Source organism: Odocoileus virginianus, chromosome 2 (genome assembly GCF_023699985.2).
Source record: "Odocoileus virginianus isolate 20LAN1187 ecotype Illinois chromosome 2, Ovbor_1.2, whole genome shotgun sequence".
NCBI lineage: Eukaryota > Metazoa > Chordata > Mammalia > Artiodactyla > Cervidae > Odocoileus > Odocoileus virginianus.
The window spans coordinates 85,538,485-85,563,573 of NC_069675.1; the positions used below are offsets into that span (position 1 = coordinate 85,538,485).

At 47.8% G+C, this 25,089-nt stretch overlaps 1 protein-coding gene across 11 annotated transcripts in view; it reads right to left on the reverse strand.

Moving 5' to 3' along the window:
* RNF144A (ring finger protein 144A) overlaps window positions 1-25,089 on the reverse strand; it is a 127,005-nt gene that overhangs the window by 34,791 nt on the left and 67,125 nt on the right. For 6 of the 11 annotated variants that reach the window (XM_020912071.2, XM_070451952.1, XM_070451956.1 and 3 more), the window contains one exon: window positions 3,067-3,215. The exons of 2 other annotated variants lie outside the window; for them this stretch is intronic. In XM_020912071.2, the coding sequence (XP_020767730.1) occupies window positions 3,067-3,204 (138 nt within the window). In that variant the 5' untranslated portion in view covers window positions 3,205-3,215. The remainder of the gene's footprint in view (window positions 1-3,066; window positions 3,216-25,089) is intronic. 3 more of the 11 variants (XM_070451943.1, XM_020912075.2, XM_020912067.2) reach the window with 1 other exon arrangement.

Here is a 25,089-nt window from a genome sequence, read left to right on the forward strand (position 1 = left end):
GAAGCCCACCTGGCTCCTCTGTTAATGGGATTTCCCAGGCAAGAGTACTGGAGTGGGTTGCCATTTCCTTCTCCAGGGGGTCTTCCTGACCCAGGGATCGAACCCAGCTCTCCCACATGGCAGGTAGATGCTTTACCGTCTGAGCCTCCAGTAGGAGGGGTGAACATACAATAATTCAGGGAGCTGCAAGTGAAATCAAGTGGTCCCTCATGTGGATTTCTGGGGCTTCCTCCATGTTCTCGGGCACCCAGAGTGTCCCAGGGTGGGTACAGAGACAGACACGGCACATGGTGCTGAGCAAATCCACTGAGCCGGGATGGTCATCTGAGTGCATCTCTTAGGACAAATGTTCCCCGGGACGCATGGCTGGGGAAAGCTGCTCTTTTGGATTCCTGCAGTTCTGACCCCAAACTCAGAAACGAGCTGAAGGGGTTAAGAGCCTGCAGACGGCCTGCTATGGAGCAGCTCCTCCACACGCGTGCCCCGAGCCTCGGGGTGAACTCCGTTCATCTCCATTACTTGGGTGAGGCCCACGAGAGTGGCGGGGTCAGAAACAGCCTGCATTTCAGGGCGTTGACGCCTGACCCCAGCTCCAGGCTTTCTCTGGACCCCCTTCCTCCGCGAGGTCAATCTTCTTCTGACCTAAAGCCTGTAAATCTCTGGTCATTTTTTATCTTAAGAGAGCCTTCCTGCAGCTTTGCACAACTTCCTTTCTTCACTCTTCTCTTCTCAGGTCTGTCCCCAAGAAAAAGGCACAGGCACTTCTGCTGGTGGGGGGCCCGGGGGCCTCCACGAGGGGACGGGGCCTTCCCCCGCCCACTCAGTCTGTGGACACGCAGGTGTTTCCTGTGCCTCAAGCCACATGGAGCTGCAGGCACAAGCAGGCCTGGTCTCAACATCTTAATTTTTAATAAACGGTTGTGAAAAAAAAAAAATCCAAACCATCCCCTATTTCTTAGTGCTCCCAGCAAGCCCCCTGTGAGAAAACAGTGCTCTTCTCCTCTATTCACAAGCTCTGACTTAAATTAAGTGTCTGATCTGAATTAGAGCTGCTATCTGGTAGAAATAGGAAACTAAAACAAGGACAAAAAATGAAAGGTGGGGTGAAACCACGGCGGGGTGAATGAGCGACCTCACGGAGGAGGAGAGCTGTGGTCTCCGGAGGCCCTCCCCACGATGCCACATTGGGGGCGACAGGGAGGGGCTGGGAGCTCGCTCTCCGGCACAGCTGCACAGGGAAGCCAGCCAGTTAGCTGAGACTGGAAAACTTCCCTCCAGGCAAGAAAAGAGGCAATTTTGCATAAAGGGGATTCTTTAATCCGGCCAGACACGGCTGGACCATTCCAGTTCACCCTCCAGAAATGAAAACGCTCTGTGTTCTTGGGCTGGAGGTCTGTCTGTCCATCTACCTCCCCCAGGGACCTCTGCCTCCCATCCTTCCCCAGCTCAGAAAATGCCCCCAAACAGCTTCCCGTGCTCCAGGTTGAATTTCCTTTCCTGGGGCTTCAGTGAGGCAACATTGCTTGGCCACCAAGCACGCAGCTGAGGCCGACTCTCTGAGATTCAATCCAGCCACATTTCCTGATTATCTATCAGGGTGATTAGATAGAATCACAGACTCAATGGACAAGCTCCCAGAACAAACTCTGGGAGATGCTGAGAGGACAGAAGAGCGTGGCGTGCTGCAGTCCGTGAGGTTGCAGAGAGCGGAACATGGCTGGGCCACTGAACAACAGCAGTCACGGGTCCCGCTGTAAACCAGGTATTTGGGGGCAGAACTGTGCCCTCAGGAAGCCAGGGTCTAGCATAAAAGGAAGTCGGATACACAGACTTAAATGACTGCAACCTCCGTCTCCTCATCCGTAAAAGGTAGATGATGCTACCAAATGAGCCTACATTTCAAGGAGATCAAGAGACAGACAGAGAAAGGGGCAGGAGGGAAGAAGCCTCTGGGGAGGCGGCTGTGAGCGGACGGAAACTGAGCAGGACATCTGAGCAACACACAGGCAGGCCGTCTGGAGAGTTTACTTAACAGTAACTTTTTTAGTTTTTCACAGTTTGAAGAAAAAATATTTTTTCTGGACTTTGTTTTTTATTTTGGAATTCCTTGAATGGGAAAAAAAATAAAATTCAATGAGACAAACTGAAAAGAAAGCCTACACCCTCATTTTTCTTTTCTGGTGAGCAAAATGTTGGGTCTGAGTAAGGCCTGCTGGGGACAGAAGACCTGCAGCCCTGAAGTCCCGCACAGCCTTTGGCTCAAAATGAAGCTGGCTGCATCTTCAGGAGATTCAAGAGTGATTTCAACATGCTCATGGGAGGGGAGTTTGGAGAGAATGGATGCACCTGCATGCACGGATGGGCTTCTTTGAAGTGCACCTGTAACTCACAGGGGCGTCCCTGATAGCTCAGCAGGTAAAGAATCCACCGACAGTGCAGGAGACGTGGATTCAATCTCGGGGTCAGGAAAATCCCCTGGAGAAGAAAACAGCAACCCAGTCCAGTGTTCCTGTCTGAAAACTCCCACGGACAGAGGGGCTCCATTCTAAAGAGTCACAGAGTCAGACACAACTGAGTGACTAAGCATACTGACATGCATAATTATCACCACATTGTTAATCGACTATACATCAGTATAAAATCAATTAAAAGAAAAATACATCCTCTCCAGTTTAGCACTAAGGCCGTGCCAGCTGACACGCACAGCCGACTCTCCTGGTGTGCACACTCATCAGGACGGCACCCTGACCATCTCAGGCACGCCATCGTTTCCTTACACTGGACATAAGCTACAGTGAAGGTTTCTTCTCCAGAAAGGAGCGGGCACACCATGGCGGGGTTTCTCAGCTGTGTTCCCTGCTTCTAAGCCTCTGTGTAACTGATCACTTCTGCACCACGAGCACCTGCAAAGGAGCCTGCCTGGGGAGTCGGACGGGCTCAGAAGAGAATCCTCTGAATAAAACTGCGTAAAAGTGAGGGTGACTCTAAAAGTGAGGCTGTCTCTAAAACAAAAGCAAAAGGCACATCCCGAAATCCTTTTAAGCCGGCGTTCCCGGCGAGACCAACCAGGGTGCAGAAGACGCACTGGCACTGGGAGATGGTCGTCATCTGCTCCACGGGGTACTCCCCCAGACACAGCTTGCAGGACACCAGCGGGTCCAGGGCCAAGTCCCAGGACGGCCGGCACGCGCGCGCGGCGCTCATGGCAGAGCAGTCTGAAACGAGAGAAGCACAGGCCGTCAGATCCGCGTGGCCTCCACGGAGCCCGGGCAGGGCCACTCCTGGCTGAACCCGGGGCTCCGGGGCTGGCCGAGTGACCGCTGAGGGGCCCGAGTTTCATAGGCCTCATTGGGTTCTCTGAGAAGTTTTAGCCAGAGGCCCCTGACATGGTCTGAGGGTGACACTTCCTCTCCAGTATTGACTGTAATACTCCTTTCCCGTATTGATGGTAATATTCCTTCCCCCATTGATGGTAATATACCTTCCCCGTATGGATGGTAATAGTCCTTCCCCATATTGATGGTAATATTCCTTCCCCGTATTGATGGTAATATTCCTTCCCCGTATTGATGGTAATACTCCTTCCCCATATTGATGGTAATAGTCCTTCCCCGTATTGATGGTAATATTCCTTCCCCGTATTGATGGTAATATACCTTCCCCGTATTGATAGTAATATACCTTCCCCGTATTGACAGTAATATTCCTTTCCGGTATTGATGGTAATATACCTTCCCCGTATTGATGGTAATATACCTTGCCCTATTGATGGTAATGACCTTCCCCGTATTTATGGTAATGACCTTCCCCTATTGATGGTAATGTACCTTCCCCCTATTGATGGTAATATTCCTTCCCCATATTGATGGTTTCCGGATGATGGTAATATTCCTTTCCCGTATTTATGGTAATATACCGTGCCCTATTGATGGTAATGACCTTCCCCGTATTTATGGTAATGACCTTCCCCTATTGATGGTAATGTACCTTCCCCCTATTGATGGTAATATTCCTTCCCCATATTGATGGTAATATACCTTCCCCGTATTGATAGTAACATTCCTTTCCCGTATTGATGGTAATATTCCTTTCCTGTATTGATGATAATATTCCTTTCCCATACTAATGGTAATATATCTTCCCCGTATTGATGGTAATATTCCTTCCCCCTATTGATGATTCTTTTCCTGTATTGATGATAATATTCCTTCCCCCACTGATGATAATATTCCTTTCCTGTACTGATGGTAATATACCTTCCCCGTATTGATGGTAATATTCCTTTCCTGTATTGATGGTAATATTCCTTCCCCCTATTGATGATATATTCCTTTCCTCTATTGACGGGTCTCGAGGGATCCACTCAGCCCCATCCTTCCTTCCATCCCTCCAATGGGTCTTGAGGAAGACACCACCACACCAATCAAGCACCCAGCCCAGGAGAGCAGGACCTCAGCAAGCCAGTGAGAGAAGCTTTTGTTAAAATAGTTGTTGATCAGGTCAAGCTGTTCTCTGCTGTAGGAACATCACAGGGAAGCCAGTGTGTGAAGCTCTGGCCTCAATGCTCCATATCCTCCGGGTGGAATGGTCTTCCCACACCGTTTCTGTCCTCACTGCCCAGGTGTCAACTGACCTTCCAGAAACAGCCCATGCACCACTGCCTCCTAAGACAGTCCTGGAAGATTGTCTAAACTGTGAGCTTCTTTTCTTTAAAAAAAAAAAAAAAATTACATCCTCTTTTTGTGTTTTAACAGTCATAGTTCACTGGGTATCACTAAGCAAATATTTAGTTAGGATGAAGCACTGTGGGTTCCAGGCAGGGCACTGGTGGAGGGAAGGCACTGTGACTCAAGGGAAGAGACCACACGATGATCTTGAAAACTCAGAGGAGATAAGACACAAGGACACAAGACCCAGGGTGTGAGTGACCTCAGGCTGACAGAGCAGCAGAGGGGACCCTGACCTGTGAGAGCTCAGACAAACAAGGGGGATTACCGAATTCCAGATGGAATGGGCTTTGGGGGTGAGGACAGAAATCAGAGCAGTGGCCTCTTCCCAGGTCAGTTAATATCTGAGAGCAACTTAGTCTGAAGTAGGTGTAACTTCCATTGTTAGAAGAGAACTCTGAGATGGTCTGTGGCTAAGAATCTGCCTGCCAATCCAGGGGAGAGGGGTTTTATCCCGATCAGGGAAGATCCCACAGGCCACAGAGCAAGGAAGCCCGTGCACCCAACTACTGAGCCAGTGCTCTAGAGCCAGGAGCTGCAGCTGCTGAGCCCACACGCCACAGCCTCTGCTCTGCAACGAGAAGGCACTGCAGTGAGAAGCCCGCGCTCCGCAACCACAGAGCCGTGCCCGTTCCGGGAAACGAGAGAAAATCCGCATGCAACTATGAAGACCCGTGCAGCAAACATGAGCAAATAAAATTAAATAACATTAAAATAACATTGAAAAAAAGAAGAAGAGAGCTCTGATACAAATTCAAGTAGCTTTCGGAAGGGTTGGAATCTTCCAGATAATTAAACATGATAATTTGAACTTAAGTCAAAGGGGCCTGAACACTTGGTTGACTTGAGGGGTCATTCAGTAATCTGGAGAGTGCAGAGGGTACCAGAGTCAAGATTCCCCCACTCTCTGAGTCTATTTTCTTTTGTAACATTTCCCTGCACCTTGAATCTACGCTTTTTATTATTATTTTAAATGTCCACTGTTGTTTGGATCCTGGATCATGGGCCAAGATTTTTTTGTTTATATTTCCCAGCGCCTCCCTCTGTTTCAATCCTTAATGTCTCTTAAAGCTCACAGGATGGAGCGCCGACTATATTTTGATTAAGAATTTGTTGCTGCTGTTGTTCAGTAGCTCAGTCGCTCAGTTGTGTCCGACTCTTTGTGACCCCATGGACTGCAGCATACCAGGCCTCCCTGTTCTTCACCATCTCCCGAGGCTTGCTCAATGTCCACTGAGTCAGTGATGCCATCCAACCATCTCATCCTCTATCATCCCCTTCTCCTCCTGTCTTCAATCTTTCCCAGCATCAGGGTCTTTTCTAATGAGTCAGCTATTCGCATCAGGTGGCCAAAGTACTGGAGCTTCAGCTTCAGCATCAGTCCTTCCAATGAGCATTCAGGACTGATTTCCTTTAGGACTGATGGGTTTGATCACCTTGCTGTCCAAGGGACTCTCAAGAGTCTTCTCCAACACCACAGTTCAAAGGCATCAATTATTTGGTGTCAGAATGTTAGTTAAGCCCTAACAGAGATCACAAAACTTTATTGGAAGCATTGAGAAATCACTTAAGACTGGAAGTGTCCCCAAGGAGGCAGAGGTTGCTTAACTGGCTTTTCTGTCCTGGAGAGCTGTGGACAGGCAGCAGTGGACACTGTCTGCTAGGTCTGGGGCCCAGATTCTGCAGGGATGTCACCTGCCAAGCAGCAGATGACACAGTATGTCACCCAGAGACCCGGGTTCAAATTCCTTTCCTGCCACTTGGTCATGTGACTTTGGAGAAATTACTCAACCTCTGGACTTTAGCTAAGTTTTGTTTTGTTTTTTCTTTTCTCTCTGTAAAACCTATACACCATCACCTCCCACGTACAGTTGTGAAGAGTGAGTGAGAAATAATATATTTAAAATTCCTGGGACAGAGTGCCTGCTTGGTAAGCAGAAGTCATTGTGCTATGTCAGATTGAAGAGCCTGAACATTAACCGATGCGAATGAAACTGAGGAGAGAAGCTGAACCAAAAGATAATAAGTGGACACAGGGTCAGGAAGTTCACATTGATGGGCCCAGATTACTTTGGAAGAAGGAAACAATCCAAATCTCAGAAACCTCTGGCTTTATCATCTGCTGTGCAGGCTGTGGTAAGGCTGGACATCACCCCAACTGGCAGAAATCGGGAGTTTACCCCTTGCACACCGTCTTGAAGCCCACGGCCCTGTCCCCACACACTGCCTCTCGCGCTGGACCGCAGGTCGCCTCTGCTTGGTCCGTTCCCAGACGACTCACTCCCCTGCAGCTTGCTGCCTTTCCTGTTTACGGCCTGGCCAAAGACACGACTCTCAGTCCAGTGCACAGGGCTTGACCTCTTGCTTCCTTTCTTCCTGGACCACGATTTCCACTTGACCTGAGACAGCGCGGCCTCCCACTGCCCTGCGCACAGGTCAGTCTTGGCCCCTCACCTCCATACCTCCTGATTTAGCCTTGGAGAAGGTCAGACATGATTTCCTGGCACCTGGTCAGTTTTCTTTCCTCCAGAGTAGACACGCTCTGAGGTGAGCTTGTCATCACGATTAAGAGGGAACAACAATTGGGCATATTTTACCCAAAAAAAAAAAAAAAAAGGGTTACATTGTCTAAGCCCATCACGACCTTCCCGACACACAGGATGGGCTGAATATGACCTTGCAAACATTGAGCAGCTGCAAACTTGAAATAGGAGTTGGCAAAGCAACTCACAATGCACAATGTGAGAAAAAACAGTCTTTGTTTTCCTAATGTGAATGTCAAGTCGAATGAAACAACAAACTATTTTAAGAACATCTGGTCAATTATAAGTATTATTCAATCTAAGCAACTCAAAATGTTTATAAGGCAAGTCCCTCATTAAGCACAACAGGGTTATGCAAAGGGGGTGCATGGTGAAGAGAGGTCTACAAGGATGAGAAACAGCCAGAAAGGAAAAGAACCCATTGAGGGAGACAGTCTTAAAGGTATGGCGTGGTTACTTGGCCAGAACCATCCTAGCTCTGGGGCATTCCAGGTGACTCAGTGGTTAAGAATCCAGCTGCCAGTGTAAGAGACAAAAGAGACTCTGGTTCGATCCCTAGGTTGGGAAGATCCCCTGCAGGAGGAAATGGCAACCCAGTCCAATAAAATTCTTGCCTGGGAAATCCATGCACAGAGGAGACCGGAGGGCTACAGTCCATAGGGTTGCAAGAGTCAGACACGACAACCCTATTATTAATAAAATGCAGAGTCAACTGGGAATATTTTAAGAGTCTAAATTTTTAATCTGTTTTAAAATTGTGTTTCCCCAAGCAGTAATATTTTTGGTTTTAACTTTTTTTTTTTTCCTATGGAATACAGTTGATCTACGATGTTGTGTAATTTTTGGGTCTGCAGCGAAGTGATTCATATATATGTGTATATATTCTTTTTTCAAATTCTTTTCCATTACGGATTATTACAAGACATTGAGTATAGTAACCTGTGCTATGCAGTAGCTCCTTGCTGGTTATCTATTATGACATGTCTGTGTATGTTAATCCCAAGCTCCTAAATTATCCTTCTCTACCCCCTTTCCTCTTTGGTAACCACATTTGTTTTCTATGTCTGTGAGCCTATTTCTGTTTTGTAAATAAATTCATTTGTATCTTTTTCTTTAAGATTCCACCTCAAACAGTACTATTAATTGTGATGCTAAAAATCAGAGGCATATAGAATTAACTATAACTGGGAAGATTAGTGTGTATATTTTTAACCATCCAACCCCATGTGGGTCTTGAGATGCTAATGAACGCAGTAACGCTCCAAGAAGCTGTACTATAGGCTGTCTCCACTGGACAAAACAGAAACCATGTTCTCCCAAGCACAGCCACACAGCATCAAGGTTAAAAAGAAAAAAAACCATTTTAAAATCATTTCACTGTCACAGGCTCTCCAGTTCTCAAGCACAAGCACACAGCATCAAGGTTAAAAAGAAGAAAAAAAAAAAAAAAAACCACACACAGAAACACTTTAAAATCATTTCACTGTCACAGGCTCCCCAGTATTCAGACAAAGGACAAGGGGCCCACGGAGCAGGGCGCGTGCTGGCCTGTCCGAGTGCACTCGGCACAGAAGGAGGTCTTAGATTCGTTGAAGAAACAGCCACAGACTGTCCTGAGCAGGGAAGGGTGTCCAGGATGCATGGTGCTGAGGGGACACTCCGTGGTCCACGGGTCCCTCACTGCACTCAGGGTGAGGACATTTGCCTTCATGTACCCTGGGATCTTCTGTCTAGCTCCCTCCTGCCTCTCAGAGATTCTGACCATTTTACAAGCGCTATGAATTCACCTCTGTTAACAGTGGCTCAGAAGCTTCTTTGTGCTGAAGCGTGGATGGCTGAAGGGAGCCAGTCATTCCCCGGGAAGCAGAGCCCCTCCCACTTCATTCGCTGCCCCGACTGTCCTGAAGCCTCACCCGGCAGGGCGACTCCCTTGCCAGGCTGCCCCACTACCCACGTCCCTGCGAGACCCTGTGTTTGAGGAAGGTAAGGTGTTGGAGAAGACTCTTGAGAGTCCCTGGGACTGCAAGGAGATCCAACCAGTCCATCCTAAAGGAAATCAGTCCTGAATATTCTTTGGAAGGACTGATGCTGAAGCTGAAACTCCAATACTTTGGCCACCTGATGCGAAGAGCTGATTCATTGGAAAAGACCCTGATGCTGGGAAAGATTGAAGGCAGGAGGAGAAGGGGATGACAGAGGATGAGATGATTGGATGGCATCACTGACTTGATGGAGGTAAGTCTGAGTAAACTCCGGGAGTTGGTGATGGACAGGGAAGCCTGGCACGCTGCAGTCTGTGGGGTCGCAGAGTCAGACACAACTAAGCGACTAAACTGAACTATGTTTTTAAAATATCTCTATTACTTACAATTAGTTAATAAAAGTGACCAAAGTGGGTTTAAAAAGCCAACCCAGGAATGGGAGCTCTGTCCCTTTCAAAGGTCCCTGCACAGGTGATGGGGAGAGGAGTCCCTTCCTGGAGCATCTATTACTGGGCACCGAAGTTCACGGAGTAGGGTGGGGGCGGGCAGGGGAGGGGTAGAGGCTCGGGGAGAGCAGAAGGGGGACTTGAAGGAGCTGCTTCCTTCCACAGAGCAGCCTGCCCCTCCTCCAGCCCCATCTCAGGGCCCTGAGTCTGCACCTCTCCTGCCAAAGAAAGCCTGGACTGGCCTGAGGCCAACAGCGCACCTTCCTGCCGCTGCCGGGGCTGTGACAGAGACGGAGCCCCTCACAGACACGACAGAAACCCGGCTGAAGAAGGGACATTTCCAGCACCGGCCAGGCTCGGGCCTGGACACCCTCCCTCCAGGCCTGGGCAGACCTGCAGACTTGCTCCCAGGAGCTGTATCTCTCTCACCAGAGGCTCGTCTTGGCAAACAAGTGGCCAGGAGCGGACTCTTTCCTTTCTAAGTCGTACAAACACTGCAGGAGAGCTCAAAGGGTCCCCGCGGCTTCCTGCTTACAGTCTGCTTCCCACAGATGCCGTGCCCAGCCCTCTGACCTCCGTCCCGGAACGGGGTGCAGCGGGACACCCAAAGAGACTATCACTCCTACCGCGGACCGCACACTTCGGCTAGCAGTGAGCAAGGCTTTAAAAGCCAGACACAAAGTCACCGTGTTTCAAGGCTGATGGGGGTCAGCATCATGTGTCCTTTTAGGGATGATTCCCTTACTCCCCACTGTTTAGGGGCCTGCTCAGAGGTCGAATGGCCACCCCACCCAGAACCTTCCACCTGGTCATATACCACCCCGAGTGCGCCATCACCACATTCTGCCAGGGACACAGTGACCCCTTGTCTCCACTCCTGTTTTTCAGACAAGGACACACAGACAAGAGCAACAGCACACGTCAATACAGGCATGATAGAGCGTGGCCAGCATGGGCTCTCATCCGTCCCCATCACCCTCTGCCAATCAAAGGGCAGTCTTTGGGGCACAGGCATGTCACCTGCATCCTACGGCCCCTTTAGTCAGTCCCAGGTGATGGCAGGTGGTCGGAGAGCAGTTCTGGCCAGTTCAGATGGGAGTAGGATAGACACAGGGCTGTTTCCTTGCAAGCGACCAAGCGGAGGTCTTGTTGCTATGACAACGAGCCTGGGAAAGTCCTGGGTGTGGGGCTTGTCAATCTCTTGGGTTAACAGAGCAGGACATCACAGAGTAGGGACCGTGCAGGGGCATGGACACAGGCCTCTGTGAAGATTCTAGAAGCCAGGGTTCTGGTGTCAGCACCGCTGCTCACTGACCACTGGACCCCCTGGGACCTGTCCTGGGCCTTCCTGGGCCAGCAGTCCTCATCTGAGCTCAGGCTGGGACCTGGCCCCAGGATTCCCCAAGCCTTGAACCCTCCCTACTCCACCCACCTGGGAAGGTGTCACCCAGCTCTCAGTGAGAAGCCTGGCTTCCGTGTCTACAGAAGCAGACAGGGGCTTCAGGGCAGTGAGGATACATCTCAGAGAGGGAGCTAGAGGGTAAAATAATCTCTTGAAGGATCAGCCTTGAAGCCACAGATCCATCTGGGAGCTCAGGCATGCCTGCGGCTGGGAGCCTTGTCTGCCCATGAAACCATCTAAACACTCTCTGTCCTCCCTTTCTAAGAACTCCCCACAATGCCACCTCCAGTCCTTCCCCATGGCCACGCCTATGTTTACACTCGAATCCCTCCACCTACTCAGGAACAGTAGTGAGCCAGTTGGCATTAGGTTTCCCTAAGGATCTAAACACTGCTCTAGACTCCAGACTACAAGAGTCAGAGGCACACAGCGCTTCGGAAAACAACCAGAGCCTTTTCTCCGGGCAAGCACCTGCCTTTGAGGATCTCATCATGAAGGGAAAAGGGATCCAATAAAGGTGGGGCTAGTGGTGAAGAACCCACCTGCCAATGCAGGAGGTGCAAGAGACATGGGTTCGATCCCTGGGTCAGGAAGATCCCCTGAAGGAGGGCATGGCTACCCACTCTAGTATTCCTGCCTGAGGAATCCCATGGACAGAGGAATCTGGCAGACTACAGTCCATGCGGTTGCAAAGAGTTGGACACAACTGAAGCGATTTAGCACAGCACGCATGCAAGAGGTATAAAATGACAGGGAATCCGTTTAAAGGCAAGTGGAATCGCCCTTTTATCAATACTGAGCTGCAGATGTTTTTAGCTTCCCTGACATACTTTAGTCAGAAAATTAAGCAAAATCTGGGACTTCCAAATACATAGAGCAGATTTTTTACTGCACCACTCCAAGATCTAAACTTCTTCTATCAGGTTTATTTGGATTTTGTCTTTGCTTTTTAAGACCAGATGAGAGAAGGGGGTATTTCTAAAAACACAGAAGTGGATACAATAAACTCCACACAGGTGGTAAGAGTTGATGACAGTGAGGACAAAATACCTGCCAGGTCGTCTAAGGACAAAACCAGGATGACCAGTGACATGCCAGCGAGGACTCCTGGGTGAGGCTCAGAAACAGGAAAGCCCTGCCAGTATCATCCAGGAGAGCAGGTTCAAGGTCAGGACCAAGGCGACGGCCACATCCTGAAAAAGTCACTTCAAACTGTGTAACCACGAGCAGCCCTCCAAAACCTCCTGAGATTCGAAGACAGGAAGAGACAGAACTAGAGCTTTAGGCCCTGTCTCTGCCTTCACACGTGATAGCAACACATGATGGCCAGAGGCTGGGAGCTGCCTGGACAAGTCAGCTCTGAGTGCCCTGTCCTTGGTGCTCCAGCTCACGGACACCCACGGGCTCCTAAGGATTTCTTCTAGAAAGACGGTAGCAGGTGCAAGTGAGGGGGACCAGTACACACCCTCAGAGTCCAGGAGACTTCTTGTGGGAAAGTAAACAGGAAGCTTTAAATTCCGCTTCTCCTGTTAGGAGCATGCCAAGGAAGTAGCTCACACAAGGCCCAGACATACACAAGTGCAATCAGCTTGTGGTCTGAGCCTCTGTGTCCTCAGATCTGGAAGAAGTGACCTCTGACATCTAGCAGCACAGACAGAGGAGAGACACATACCTCCCATGGGAAGAGCAGGAGTGGTCTTCACTGCAGGGGACAATGTAACACGTCGATGACAAGTATCCTCCCTAGGCTGTTTCCACACTCTCATTTATACCTTTGGGTATACTCAGGGTTCACTCTTAATCACCAGTAAATTATAACCCGCTGTGCCCCGAGACAGGCAGAATCCACGTCATTCTATTCCATGTGGGCTCAGCTATGATTTCAGTGTAATAATTGAGTAATGTAAAACTGATGTTTCAACCTAAGAATACTGAAAGTGTCATTTTTTGCACCTAAAGCATCTTTTTTCATCACTGGGAGTTACTAAAGGTCTGGGAACTCTTAAAGGACCTCTGTGTTTAGAAAACAAGAACCTGTAACAAGCCTAAAGAATCCCATGTCAATTGACCTGTATGACAATTATGACACTAATATCACAAATCTTTGTTTTCCAAAACCCATGACCTATAGATCAACACATCGTTTACCATCTTTCAGTCATCTGATCACCTACATAAAACTGCCTGCATCCCATCCCCTCTGGTCTCCTGCCCCTCTTGATGTTACCCCAGGAATTGTCTACAAGCACTTCTTCATTTATTTATCATTTCCTTCCCCCAGAACACAAGTTGCAGGAGGACAGTGGGTACTATCAAGCAAGAAATATATGACTGCATTTTGTTCTTTCCTTTACTGCCCATTTAACTAGGTAGGAAAAAAAAACAAACGAAAATACTAGCTTCAGTGGGGCATTAAGTATTTCATTGGGGTGAAGAGGACAGCCCTATTTTCTGATCAAATAAGGCTGACGCACATCTCCGGATACCCCTGTGATTAGCTGCGATGTTTCTGAATACCTGTTCAAAACTGCTTTCTATTGTGTAGCTGGTAACCAACACATCAGAGACAGGAAGTCAGCTCAATTATCTTCATGTAACAGATGAAGAGAAGAGGCTCAAGAAGGGTAAAACCATTTGCCCAAAGTCTCAAATGGTAAACCCAGGCTTCACACCCAGTATCCTGACTTCCCAAGCCACATCCTCTTACTGCACCAATATCCACACTGCCCTCAGGTCCACTGAAGGCTCACACACACCCATGGCTCGGACGGTTGACGGGCTGCTGGGGGCTCCCGGGAGCCTGTAGAAGCCCCTCTGCCTCTGTCTGCTGCACAGAAACACCAACTGCCAGGGGCTTCCCTGGTGGTCCAGTGGTTAAGAGTCCACCCGCCAATGCAGGGGACGCAGGTTCGCTCCTCAGTCCAGGAAGATTCCATGTGCCGGGGGCAACTAAGCCCGTGTATCACAACTACTGAAGCCCACAGTCTAGAGCCCTGTGGTCCGCAACAAGAGAAGCCTCCACAATGAGAAAGAAGCCCGCGCACTGCAATAAAACGTGTCTCCACTCGCCGCAACTGGAGACAGTCTGTGCGCGTAGCAACAAAGACCAGTGTAGCCAAAAATGAATAAACAAAACAAAAATAAAATGGTTCTTAAAAAGCCAATTGCTAACCTGGCTGTTCTACCGTCTTACGACAAGAGGTCAGCCACCCTCTGGGCGGGGGTGAGGGGGATGGATGGATGGGGAAGCCACTGATGTTTTAACCTAAGAATGTTGAAAATGTCCTATTTTTAACCTAAAAACATCTTTCTCATCATCGAAGAGTCCTCCGGTTACGAAATGAGGCATCTGGTCCCCACGAAGGGAAGGACAGTCTATTGAGTTGGCCAAGATGCCGAAATCAATCCAGACTTCCTTGATGAGACAACGAGTCAGAATCTCACAAGCTCCTCTGTACTCCCCGGGCTCAGTGCCGAGACACTGTACTTTCTAATAATTGGGGAAATAAAACCATCTATCATCCTCCAGGTCTCCCAACATCTCTGTGAGGAAGGCTGGGTCGTCAGTATGTCCTTGGACTTGGATGAAACTGAAAACCAGGAGTCCAGGGCTCCAGGGGTGTGGCCCAGGTTAGGAGGTCAGGAAAGGTCGCGCTCCATCCCACCCAGCTCTGAGTCCCCCTCACTCCCCCTCGTCAAGCCGCCTTCCCAGACCTCGCCCACCAGTCTAGAGCTCACATTCCAGCAGGGACTCAGAGCACAGCACGGCCACTCCGGCCTCACTTTTCTGACTCTGGCTATATGGAGACCCCAAGAGCCAATGGGCTTACTTGATGAAGAGAGAGAAACCCAAGTCACGACCGAGAGATGGGATCAAGGTAATGCCACGAACCCTGTCTCGTCCCCTTCTTGTTTCAACAGTTTGCCCATCCCCTCTCTCCAGCCCATTGCTAGACACCACTGGGGGCTCTGTTAGACAGAAAAACCACAAAACTTACTCAAAATAAGTTCTGACATGGCAACAAAGATCCCCCGCAGGTGCAGACACAAGAGTTTTCATTTAGAGAAGATTCACGTAGAGAGAAAGCCCCAGACCAACAGGGCCAGGACTCCGCCTGCAGACCTAGCTCAGTGTCTCCCGAACACGCAGCTTTGTTGGAAGCCCACCCGTGAGGGAATAGGAGGTAATCAAATAAACTGATGCAACCTTCCCTGCAGGGAAACAGAGATGCAAACTTCCAATTATTCCCAAGAAAACAGCAGCTTCCAAGGTGGGGAGCATTCCTGCTGGGAATACCCATAATAAAGCAAGTCTAGAAAGTGTATTTATTTCCAGCCCTGGGATGGAAGCCGGACTTGGACTCCCAGGACTGGCGCCCAGTGTCCCTGTGCGTGGAGCCTTCCTTCACGGAGAATAGATGCGGAGGAGTCTGTTTCAGGGAAGGACAAAGTTGTTGACATGATAATGGGTCTAAAGGGACTACGTTCTCTCAAGGATATAAAACTCTGGCCACTTGAGAATCGTTAGCATAAAACTACAGCACCAACAATAACAAAACCCACCAGGTCCAGCCAATGTTTTCCTCTTTCTTAGGTTATCACAGGACTCCAGGGACTGACATCCACAGCCATCTGCCAGCTTCCTGACAATCCAGGAATGAGCAGGTCCAGGTGCCCCCGGGCCATGGAAGACCACTGACACCCTCACCTGCCGGCGCCCAGGTATCCTTTTCCGGGTCTGCTCACCACTTATCCAGAGATGCTGAGGGATGAGGGGCTGGGGGGCTGTTTCTCTGGGCTCTGCAACAACCTTGTGTCTGCAAGACACTGCTCCATCAGGTCTCACTCTCCTGCTTGAAAACTTCTGACTACCCCCCAGCGGTGCAGGAGACACACAAACCCCTCAAGTCCACCTGCACACACATGCTTCCGTCTTCTCTTCCTGCCCATCAGTATCTGTGGTGTAATTTGCTTATCTCGTTTATTTTCTGTCCCCCTGTTGGGAAGACACATTCCTCGAGGAAACTTATTTTCACTGGCTTTGCTCTCTGTCGGGTCCCACAGCCCTGGCACAGAGGAGGTGCTCCATAAAAATGGGTAGGCACAATCTATCTGATGAATTCACACCTGGGAGAAAGCCAGCGGGAAGGGGGGTGGGGGGGCGGGGCATGTGGGAAGGATCACTGCTCTACCAGAGATGTCACCAGGACAGGAAGGATGCTATGTCCATGTTGTATCACTACCTGGTATTACAGGCTGTATGTGGAAAGGAAATATTTACTGAGTGGATGTCTCAGTAACTACTCAATTAGCAATTAGGTGTGATTTTCTCTTCTGGGAAATAAAATTTCTCATTTTGGCCCAACTCAATGTATGTGAAAACTGTCCAAAGAACCAATTGCAGTCACCTGTGCTTTGGTGTGAATTCCTGTAGAAATGTGCCAGCTTTCTCTTTCTTCCTGGGGACCAGGACACTGGCTGTAGCCAGCTCTGTGACCTTGGCACATCGAAGCTCTCTGCAGCTTGAGTTAGTCACATGGAAAATGATAATGCTGGGTTTTCCACCTATGAAATCAACTGCATTGTTTTTAACTATAATAATTTGATTACAGTCATGGTTGTTGTTGAGTTGCTCATTCATGTCCAATTCTTTTGAGACCTCATGGACTGTAGCCCATCAGGCTTCTCTGTCCATGGGATTCCCCAAGTTGGACTACTGGAGTGGGTTGCCATTTCCTTCTCTAGAGGATCTTCCCAACCTGGGGATCGAACCCATGTCTCCTACATTGGCAGGCGGATTCCCTACCACTGAGCCACCTGGGAAGCCCAAACTCTACAGTCATGGAGCCAACAGTAAAACACACAAGACTAACAGTAACACACGTTAATAGTATGCTATTAAAAAAAAAATAGTATGCTATTGAGAGGCAGTAGGCAATATTTATCAAGGACCTTAAAAACGTTCAACTCCTTTGATCAGGTAATCCCATTTCTGGGAATCCATCCATAAAGCATGAAAAAAACTATGGACATGAAAATATTTGTCATAGCATTTCCCATAATATATAAAAGACCATAAATGTAATTTTTAAAAAGAAATATCAAACCAGTAAAAGCAGAAGAGTGGAAGACTATGGGCCACACAATGATATTCTGCAGTCTTAACTAATGGCTTAATGTAATTTTGGTGAGTGTAAAAGGAGTATAAAAATCATATGTTATGTTAGCCTCTAGACAAAGAAAGGATACACACTCACACAGGTGGAGTCATTGCTTCATGACAATGAGGAGACATTCTGCTCTTCCTGAAATAGCCCCACCAGGCTCCTCTGTCCATGTGATCCTCCAGGCAAGGACACTGGAGTGGGCTGCCATTTCCTTCTCCAGGGGATCTTCCTGACCCGTATCTCCTGCATCTCGTTCATTGGCCGGCTGATTCCTTACCACTGAGCCACCAAAGTGAAGATGAAGTGAAGTGTGAAGTAGTCGCTCAGTTGTGTCTGACACTTTGTGACCCCATGGACCATAGCCTGCCAGGTTTCTCTGTCCATGGGATTCTCCAGGCAAGAAGACTGGAGTGGCCCACCATTTCCTCCTCCAGAGGATCTTCCCGACCCAGGGATCAAACCCATTTCTGCTGCGCTGGCAGGTAGATTCTTAAGTGTTGAGCCACCCAGAAAGTCATACATATAATTATAATTATATGATCTCAAAAACTTCTACAAACCCAAGGCAAGTCAAAATAAAGAAACTGTTTCAGTGAATAGTTGCAAAACTTATCCCAAACAGTTAATCTCCTTTATACAGAGTTTTAGAAACTGAGAAATGAAAGAACAACAGTAATAGAAAATGATCAAAGAACAAGAAACAGTTCACAGGGGAGAAAGACAAGTATCCTCCAGAGGGACACAGTCCTAAGAAGACATGCAAATTCATGACATAAGATGCCATTTCTCAATTTTCTACCCAGCAAACATTCAAACATTTTGCAAAACACTCATCCACGAGGCTGTTGGTCAATAACTGCTCTCATGACCCACTGGAGTTCAAAATGATGCAGCAAAAGGTTTTTTTTAAAAATTTGCCAACACTTTATCTATATTTGCCCATTGATCCAGATATCCTACCTTCTAGGGCACGTGACCAGTGAATGAAGTTTGTTACTGTGGTCTTGTTTGAAATACCAAAAGACGAAAAACAATCCAAGTAGGAGACAGGTTAAAAAAACTGAGAAAAACAACCCTAGAATTCAGTACTAGGTGATGGCAGAAAAGAGAAACATTCTACAAGTTAAAAAAGGAAGGTCTGCACAACGTAGTAGATTAAAAATGTGAAGTATAGAACATGCATATTACATTCTGAATTTTGTATATATTTGTACTTATTTATATTTGCATAAAGAAACACTAGATGTACATGTGTAGCCACCATGGAGATCAGTGTGAAGATCCCTTAAAAAAGTAAAAATAGAGCTACCATATCCCACTCCTGGGTATAAATAGGAAAAATTTATAATTTGAAAAGATACAAGAGCCCCAATGTTCTCCACAGCGCTCTTCAAAATTAGCCAAGACATGGAAGCAACTTAAATGTCCATCAGCAGATGACTGGATAAAGAAGACACCTTATATGTATACAACGGAATATTACTCAGCCAGAAAAAATGAAGTAATGCCATTTGCAGCAGCATGGATAGACCTAAATTCTGTCATAAGTGAAGTTAAGCCAGATTGAGAAGGACAACTCTTACAAGATACCGCTTATATGTACAATCTAAAAAAAAAAAAATTATACGAATGAACTTACAAAACATATAGACTCACAGACATAGAAAACAAACTTATGGTTATCAAAGGGGAAAACTAGGAGTTTGGGATTAACACATACACACTGCTACTGCTAAGTCACTTCAGTCATGTCCGACTCTGTGCGACCCCACCCCTGGAATTCTCCAGGCAAGAACACTGGAGTGGGTTGCCATTTCCTTCTCCAGCGCATGAAAGTGAAAAGTGAAAGTGAAGTCGCTCAGTCATGTCCGACTCTTCGCGACCCCATGGCCTGCAGCCCACCAGGCTCCTCTGTTCATGGGATTTTCCAGGGAAGAGTACTGGAGTGGGGTGCCATTGCCTTCTTTGATACACTACTATATATAAAATATTAATAGATAATCAACAAGGAACTACTGTATAGCACTCGGAACTATACTCAATTTCTTGTAATAAACTATAATGGGAAAAGAATCTGATAAAGAATGTGTGTGTGTATAACTGAATCACTTTACTATACACCTGAAACTAACATAACATTGTAAATCAACTATACTTCAATTTTAAAAAAGGAACACCTCAGGAATACCCAAATCCTAATTAAACCAGTTACCTAACAGGGTGGACTGGGCGGAGGGTAGAGAGACTGACAAGGCACAGCTGGCAAACAGGACTCCTCAATTATTACTTTTAAATAAAACTGACTGTGAACTACATGGATAAGCTTACAAAGACTTTAATAAAACAGACTGAACTATCATAGCCACTTAGCATAAACAGAGGATCTCTTGCTCGGTGTTAATTCAATCAAGGAATAAAGCCTGTTCATTCTATACATCGACTGGCCTACTCAAAGTCAGGGGATGCATTTCAAAATTATATAAGAGAAAAGTTCCAAACAGTTTTAAGAGTGTTTTTCTTCTCTGAGCTAGCTCAGAGTTCTCAAAATGTCAGTGTGTATCTGCTCTATTCCAAATTTAAAATCTGCCACTTATTGTCAGCATTCTCTGATCCTCTGCCTGTCAGAGCTAAGGTTTTAGACAGAGACCTGTCAGCCTCTGGGGAAGGGTCTTATTTTTCCCACAAAGAAAGCAAAGCAACATCAATTCAAACAAAGATTGTGCGTGTGCCTGTCCAGTCGTGTCGGACTCTTTGGGACTGTAGCCCACCAGGCTCCTCTGTCCGTGGGATTTCCCAGGCAAGAATCCTGGAGTGGGCTGCCATTTCCTCCTCCGGGGGATTTCCCAGACCTAGGGATCAAATGTGTGTTTCCTGCATTGGCAGGTAGATTCTTTACCACTGTATCACCTGGGAAGCCCCAAACAAAGATTAAGAAACACCAATAACACCTAACATCGACGGAGAACTTCCAAAGTATACACATTCATGAGCCACTTAATCATACAACAGCTCTAAAAAACACTGCCCCTCCTTTGCAGGAGGGCTGGGGTCCAGGAGGCTGGGTGATGGAGGCAGGGGTAGACTCAATCCTGCTCTCTAACCATAAGGCTCCACCACTTCCTTATTTCCTGAATGAAACTGGACTGGGCGTAGCTTAGGTTGTCCTGAGGCAGCTAGAACCTCAGCGGCACGAAGGCCCACACTCCAACCACCATTCTTGCTTCTTACAAACCCTGTGTGTTCAGTTAAGACACTCCTGGTGAACAGCGGTGAGTGAACTGTGCCATCCCAGAGAGTGTCAATGATGGCAGTGATGGAGCTGATAGATGAGCAGACTCCAGGCTGCCATCAACACACGAGCACTGACAGTGGCCTGGAAGCTGTGGGATTCAGGGTACTCACGCAGCTAAATCCTACATCCTCCCTTCCACTAATGAATGACATGCTACAAAAGCCCAGCAAAGGCGTAGACCAGATGCCGGAGGATGTTCCCCACAGGGGATCAGACAGTTCCTGCTCTGGGTTTTGTTTCAAGCCTTTGCCTCCACAGCAAAGGCTAGACTCCACCACTACATCCCCAAAGCAGACAGAGGCAGCTCCTCACCCACGGGCAGGCCAGGCATCAGGGAGACCAAGGACCATACCCTTGCCCCAGTGCAGGCACCTATGGGAGCATCCTGTTCCCTCCTCCCCGTTTCTGACCCCGGCCTTCTCTAAACATGGTTAAACATGTTTAGATGTTTAAAACAAAGCTGTCATTGTTTTACTTCCCTTTTTTCATTTTTACAATGTTCTGTTGGTCTCTGTCATACAACTCTCGTTTAGTTCAGTTCAGTCGCTCAGTCATGTCCGACTCTTTGCAACCCCATGAATCACAGCACGCCAGGCCTCCCTGTCCATCACCAACTTCCAGAGTTTACTCAAACTCACGCCCATTGAGTCAGTGATGCCATCCAGCCATCTCATCCTCTGTCGTCCCCTTTTCCTCCTGCCCCCAATCCCTCCCAGCATCAGGGTCTTTTCCAATGAGTCAACTCTTTACATAAGGTGGCCAAAGTATTGGAGTTTGAGCTTCAGCGTCAGTCCTTCCAATGAACACCCAGGACTGATCTCCTTTAGGATGGACTGGTTGGATCTCGTTGCAGTCCAAGGGACTGTCAAGAGTCTTCTCCAACACCACAGTTCAAAAGCATCAATTTTTTGGCACTCAGCTTTCTTCACAGTCCAACTCTCACATCCATACATGACCACTAGAAAAACCATAGCCTTGACCAGATGGACCTTTGTTGGCAAAGTAGTCTGTCTGCTTTTTAATATGCTATCTAGGTTGGTCATAACTTTCCTTCCAAGGAGTAAGCGTCTTTTAATTTCATGGCTGCAGTCACCATCTGCAGTGATTTTGGAGCCCAAAAAAATAAAGTCTGACACTATTTCCACTGTCTCCCCATCTATTTCCCATGAGGTCTAATCAGCCATAATTATGCTTATAACCCCTCCCTCTTTTAGTAACATACCATTTTTTATCATTTTATTTATTTACTTATTTTTGGCTGTGCTGGGTCCCATACATGCGGGATGAGCTAAGCAAGTGCAGCCCGAGGACCCGGCAGGCTGTGGAAGATCCCAAGTCTCCTTATCCAAGGGGCCCAAGGCGCCATGGGGACCTCGTATGCCCGACAGCAGCCTTTCCTGGAAAGCAGACAGTGTCCAGGACCTGAGGCCATTGGGTTTGAATCCCAGTTCAGCCACCCAACCAGGGGATGGTGGCAAATCAGTGAAGCTGAACATCAGTTCACAGTTCCCAGGGCACAATCTTAGGCTACATAATATGTATATTGCTTCAATCAGTACTTCCACCAACTCTGAAGTACATGCACTCTTCTTCCCATTTTACAGAAAAGGAAACTGAGGCACTGAAGCTCCACAACCGGTTCAATATTACATGTCAGAGTCTAGTTCCAAACTGAGGTACCCTGGCTCCAGAACCCCACTCTTCCACCCATAAACTCTAGGGTCCTGTGAGCACTGCCAGCAATGGTGTCTGCAGTCATTGGTTATTCAGCATACGCTGCTTTATGCTGATATATGGCAGAAACCAACACAATATTGTAAAGCAGCTATCCTCCAATTAAAAATAAGTAGATTTAATAGTAAGTATAGCCCTCAAAAACAAACAAACAGATGCTGTTATTATGATTGTTCTCTCTGGATTGGTTTAGGAGGCACATCACTCTAGCCAAGGGCGGTTTGAGAACTGACCCCACCAGCTCTTTTCTGCCCTATCATCTGCTCTGCCAGCCACAAGCATCTACGAGAGGTCTTCCTCTGGGAGTCTGGGCCTGGACACAGCCCAGCAAGTGGCAGGAGGGGGCACAGAGCAGGAAAGCGTTGCCAAGGAGCCTGATCCCACATTCCCGTCCCAAGAAAGAGCAATCAGCCCACAGAAGAAACCACCTGGGGCTGTTTCCACTCAGCCCGACCTACTCGGAACTTGTCTAAAAGGCCAAAATCAGTGACATGCACAGGAACTTGTCTAAAAGGGAAAAACCAGTTACACACATAGGAGCTTGTCTAAAAGAGAAAAACCAGTTACAGACATAGGAAGACGTGCAGCTGAAGAAGGTGAGGGGTGGGGTGAATGCCAGAAGTTACATAACATCACTTCTGTAGGCTGGGGGAAAGCTGTCTCCCAGTTTGACAAGTGAACAAAGAAACATGGCGGCATTTAAGACTGCCACCCAGTCTGGCTGCGGAGCTGACGTGCCCACGAGCAAGCTCAGCCCAAACCCGGCCTTGGGATGAAGAGGAGGAGAAGGCGGGGCGGGGGAGGCAGACCACGTAAATTTAGCATCCTGTAAGTGGTGTGCCGTGCTGGGCCTTCCAGGAGAGTGGGTGGGTTCAGCGGCTCCAGCCTGATTTGCGGTTATTGCATAAGCTTGTGGGCTGGGGGTGGGAGCCACCTCTCCCCAGGGGCCCGGACACAAAGAAATGAGACTCCTCCTCCAGGACTCAGGGCTGATGAACCAGGCTGCAGTGTCTCTTGGGCACACACTAGTAAGAACAGACCAGAAAGAAAATGGCATTAAGTTCAAAAGAAGCAAATGAGGAATCTAGAAATATACATTCTGCACTTTTTCTTTTCATATGCATTTTTTTTTTAATATTAAAGTAGTGGGTAAAGAATCTGCCCGCAATGCAGGAGATGCAAGAGACACAGGTTTGATCCCTGGGTCAGGAAGCTCCCCTGGAGGAGGAAACGACAACCCACTCCAGTATTCTTGCCTGAAAAGTTTCATGGAAACAGGAGCCTGGCAGGCTACAGTGCTTGGGGTGAAAAAGAGTCAGACATGACGGAAGGGGCTAAGCAGGCACATATGCATAGTTGATTTAGAGTGTTGTGCCCATCTCTGATGCACACAGCAACGTGACTCAGTTATACATACATATATATATATATATATATATATATATATATATATTCTTTGCTTAAATTCTTTTCCATTATGGTTTATCACAGGCTACTGTGTATAGTTCCCTGTGCTATACAGTAAGACCTTGTTTATCCATTCTAAATGTCATAGTTTGCATCACTGTTATGTGGAATCTAAAATATGACACAAACGAAACTATCTACAAAACAGAAATATACTCACAGACACAGACAATAGACTTGTGGCTGCCAGAGGGGAGGGGAGATTTGGGGTTGGCGGGATGCAAGCCATTCTGCACTTTCTTAACCTACAGAGAACATGCCAGGCCTCATTCAAAAGCAAAGCTGCAGTTAAGCAGAGCTGAGTCCATACTGTAAACTGTAAAACTGTAACATACTGTAAACATACAGTATGTAAACATACTGTAAACATACTGTAAACACAGTAAAAGAGCAGGGAGGGCTTTGGGAATCCCAATGTCCAAGCCCTTTTCAGGGACAAGTGACCTCTAAGGCCACAGAGTGGCAGAATCTAATCAGAAGACCAGACCCACTCCTAATCCCCAGGTCAGCATAAGTGAAGTGAAGTGAAGTCGCTCAGTTGTGTCTGACTCTTTGTGACCCCATGGACTGTAGCCTAGCACGCTCCTCTGTCTATGGGATTTTCCAGGCAAGAGTACTGGAGTAGGCTGCAATTTCCTTCTCCAGAGGATCTTCCCGACCCAGGGATCGAACCTGAGTCTCCCGCATTGTAGGCAAATGCTTCACCGTCTGAGCCACCAGCATAGGTGAACCTCAAACCAGATGCAGCTTCCATGGCCAGGACGACGGACAAGGATGGTGGGAAATCCAGTGGCACCAGCAACAAAGTCGAAAGAGGTGCGAATCAGTGATCCTTTCTCTAGGCCTGCCAGATACTTCACAAAATGTGTGTCACATCATGTGGGAAGAAAAGCAAGAAATGCGGCAAAGACAAAAAAGTTCAGGAGTGCACACTGAATTCATGGCCTCAAGGCTTCTGCTTGTCATTCCGGTTTTTTGTTTGTTTGTTTTTCACAAATGTTGCTATGCAGTAGGTTTTCTGCCGGCCATGCTTCAGGGGCAATACATTTGGCTCAAAAGTTCAAACACGGACAAGATCTTGAGAGGAAGGCAAGGAGCCTAGGGTCACTTGAGAAGTCACTGCAGCCTGACTCAGCCCCTGAGGTTACATGGAGAAGGTCACATTACCTGTCCCCGGGACCTGCAGGCTGAGAACACAGGCTGGAACCAGGTGACCTTGGGTCACACCCACCAGCAGCCCCTGCTCTCCGGGGACCTTGACCAAGTTACTCAATCCACCCAGCCTCAGTTTCCCCATCTTCAGAAGGAGGATCATGAGCCCTCCATTAG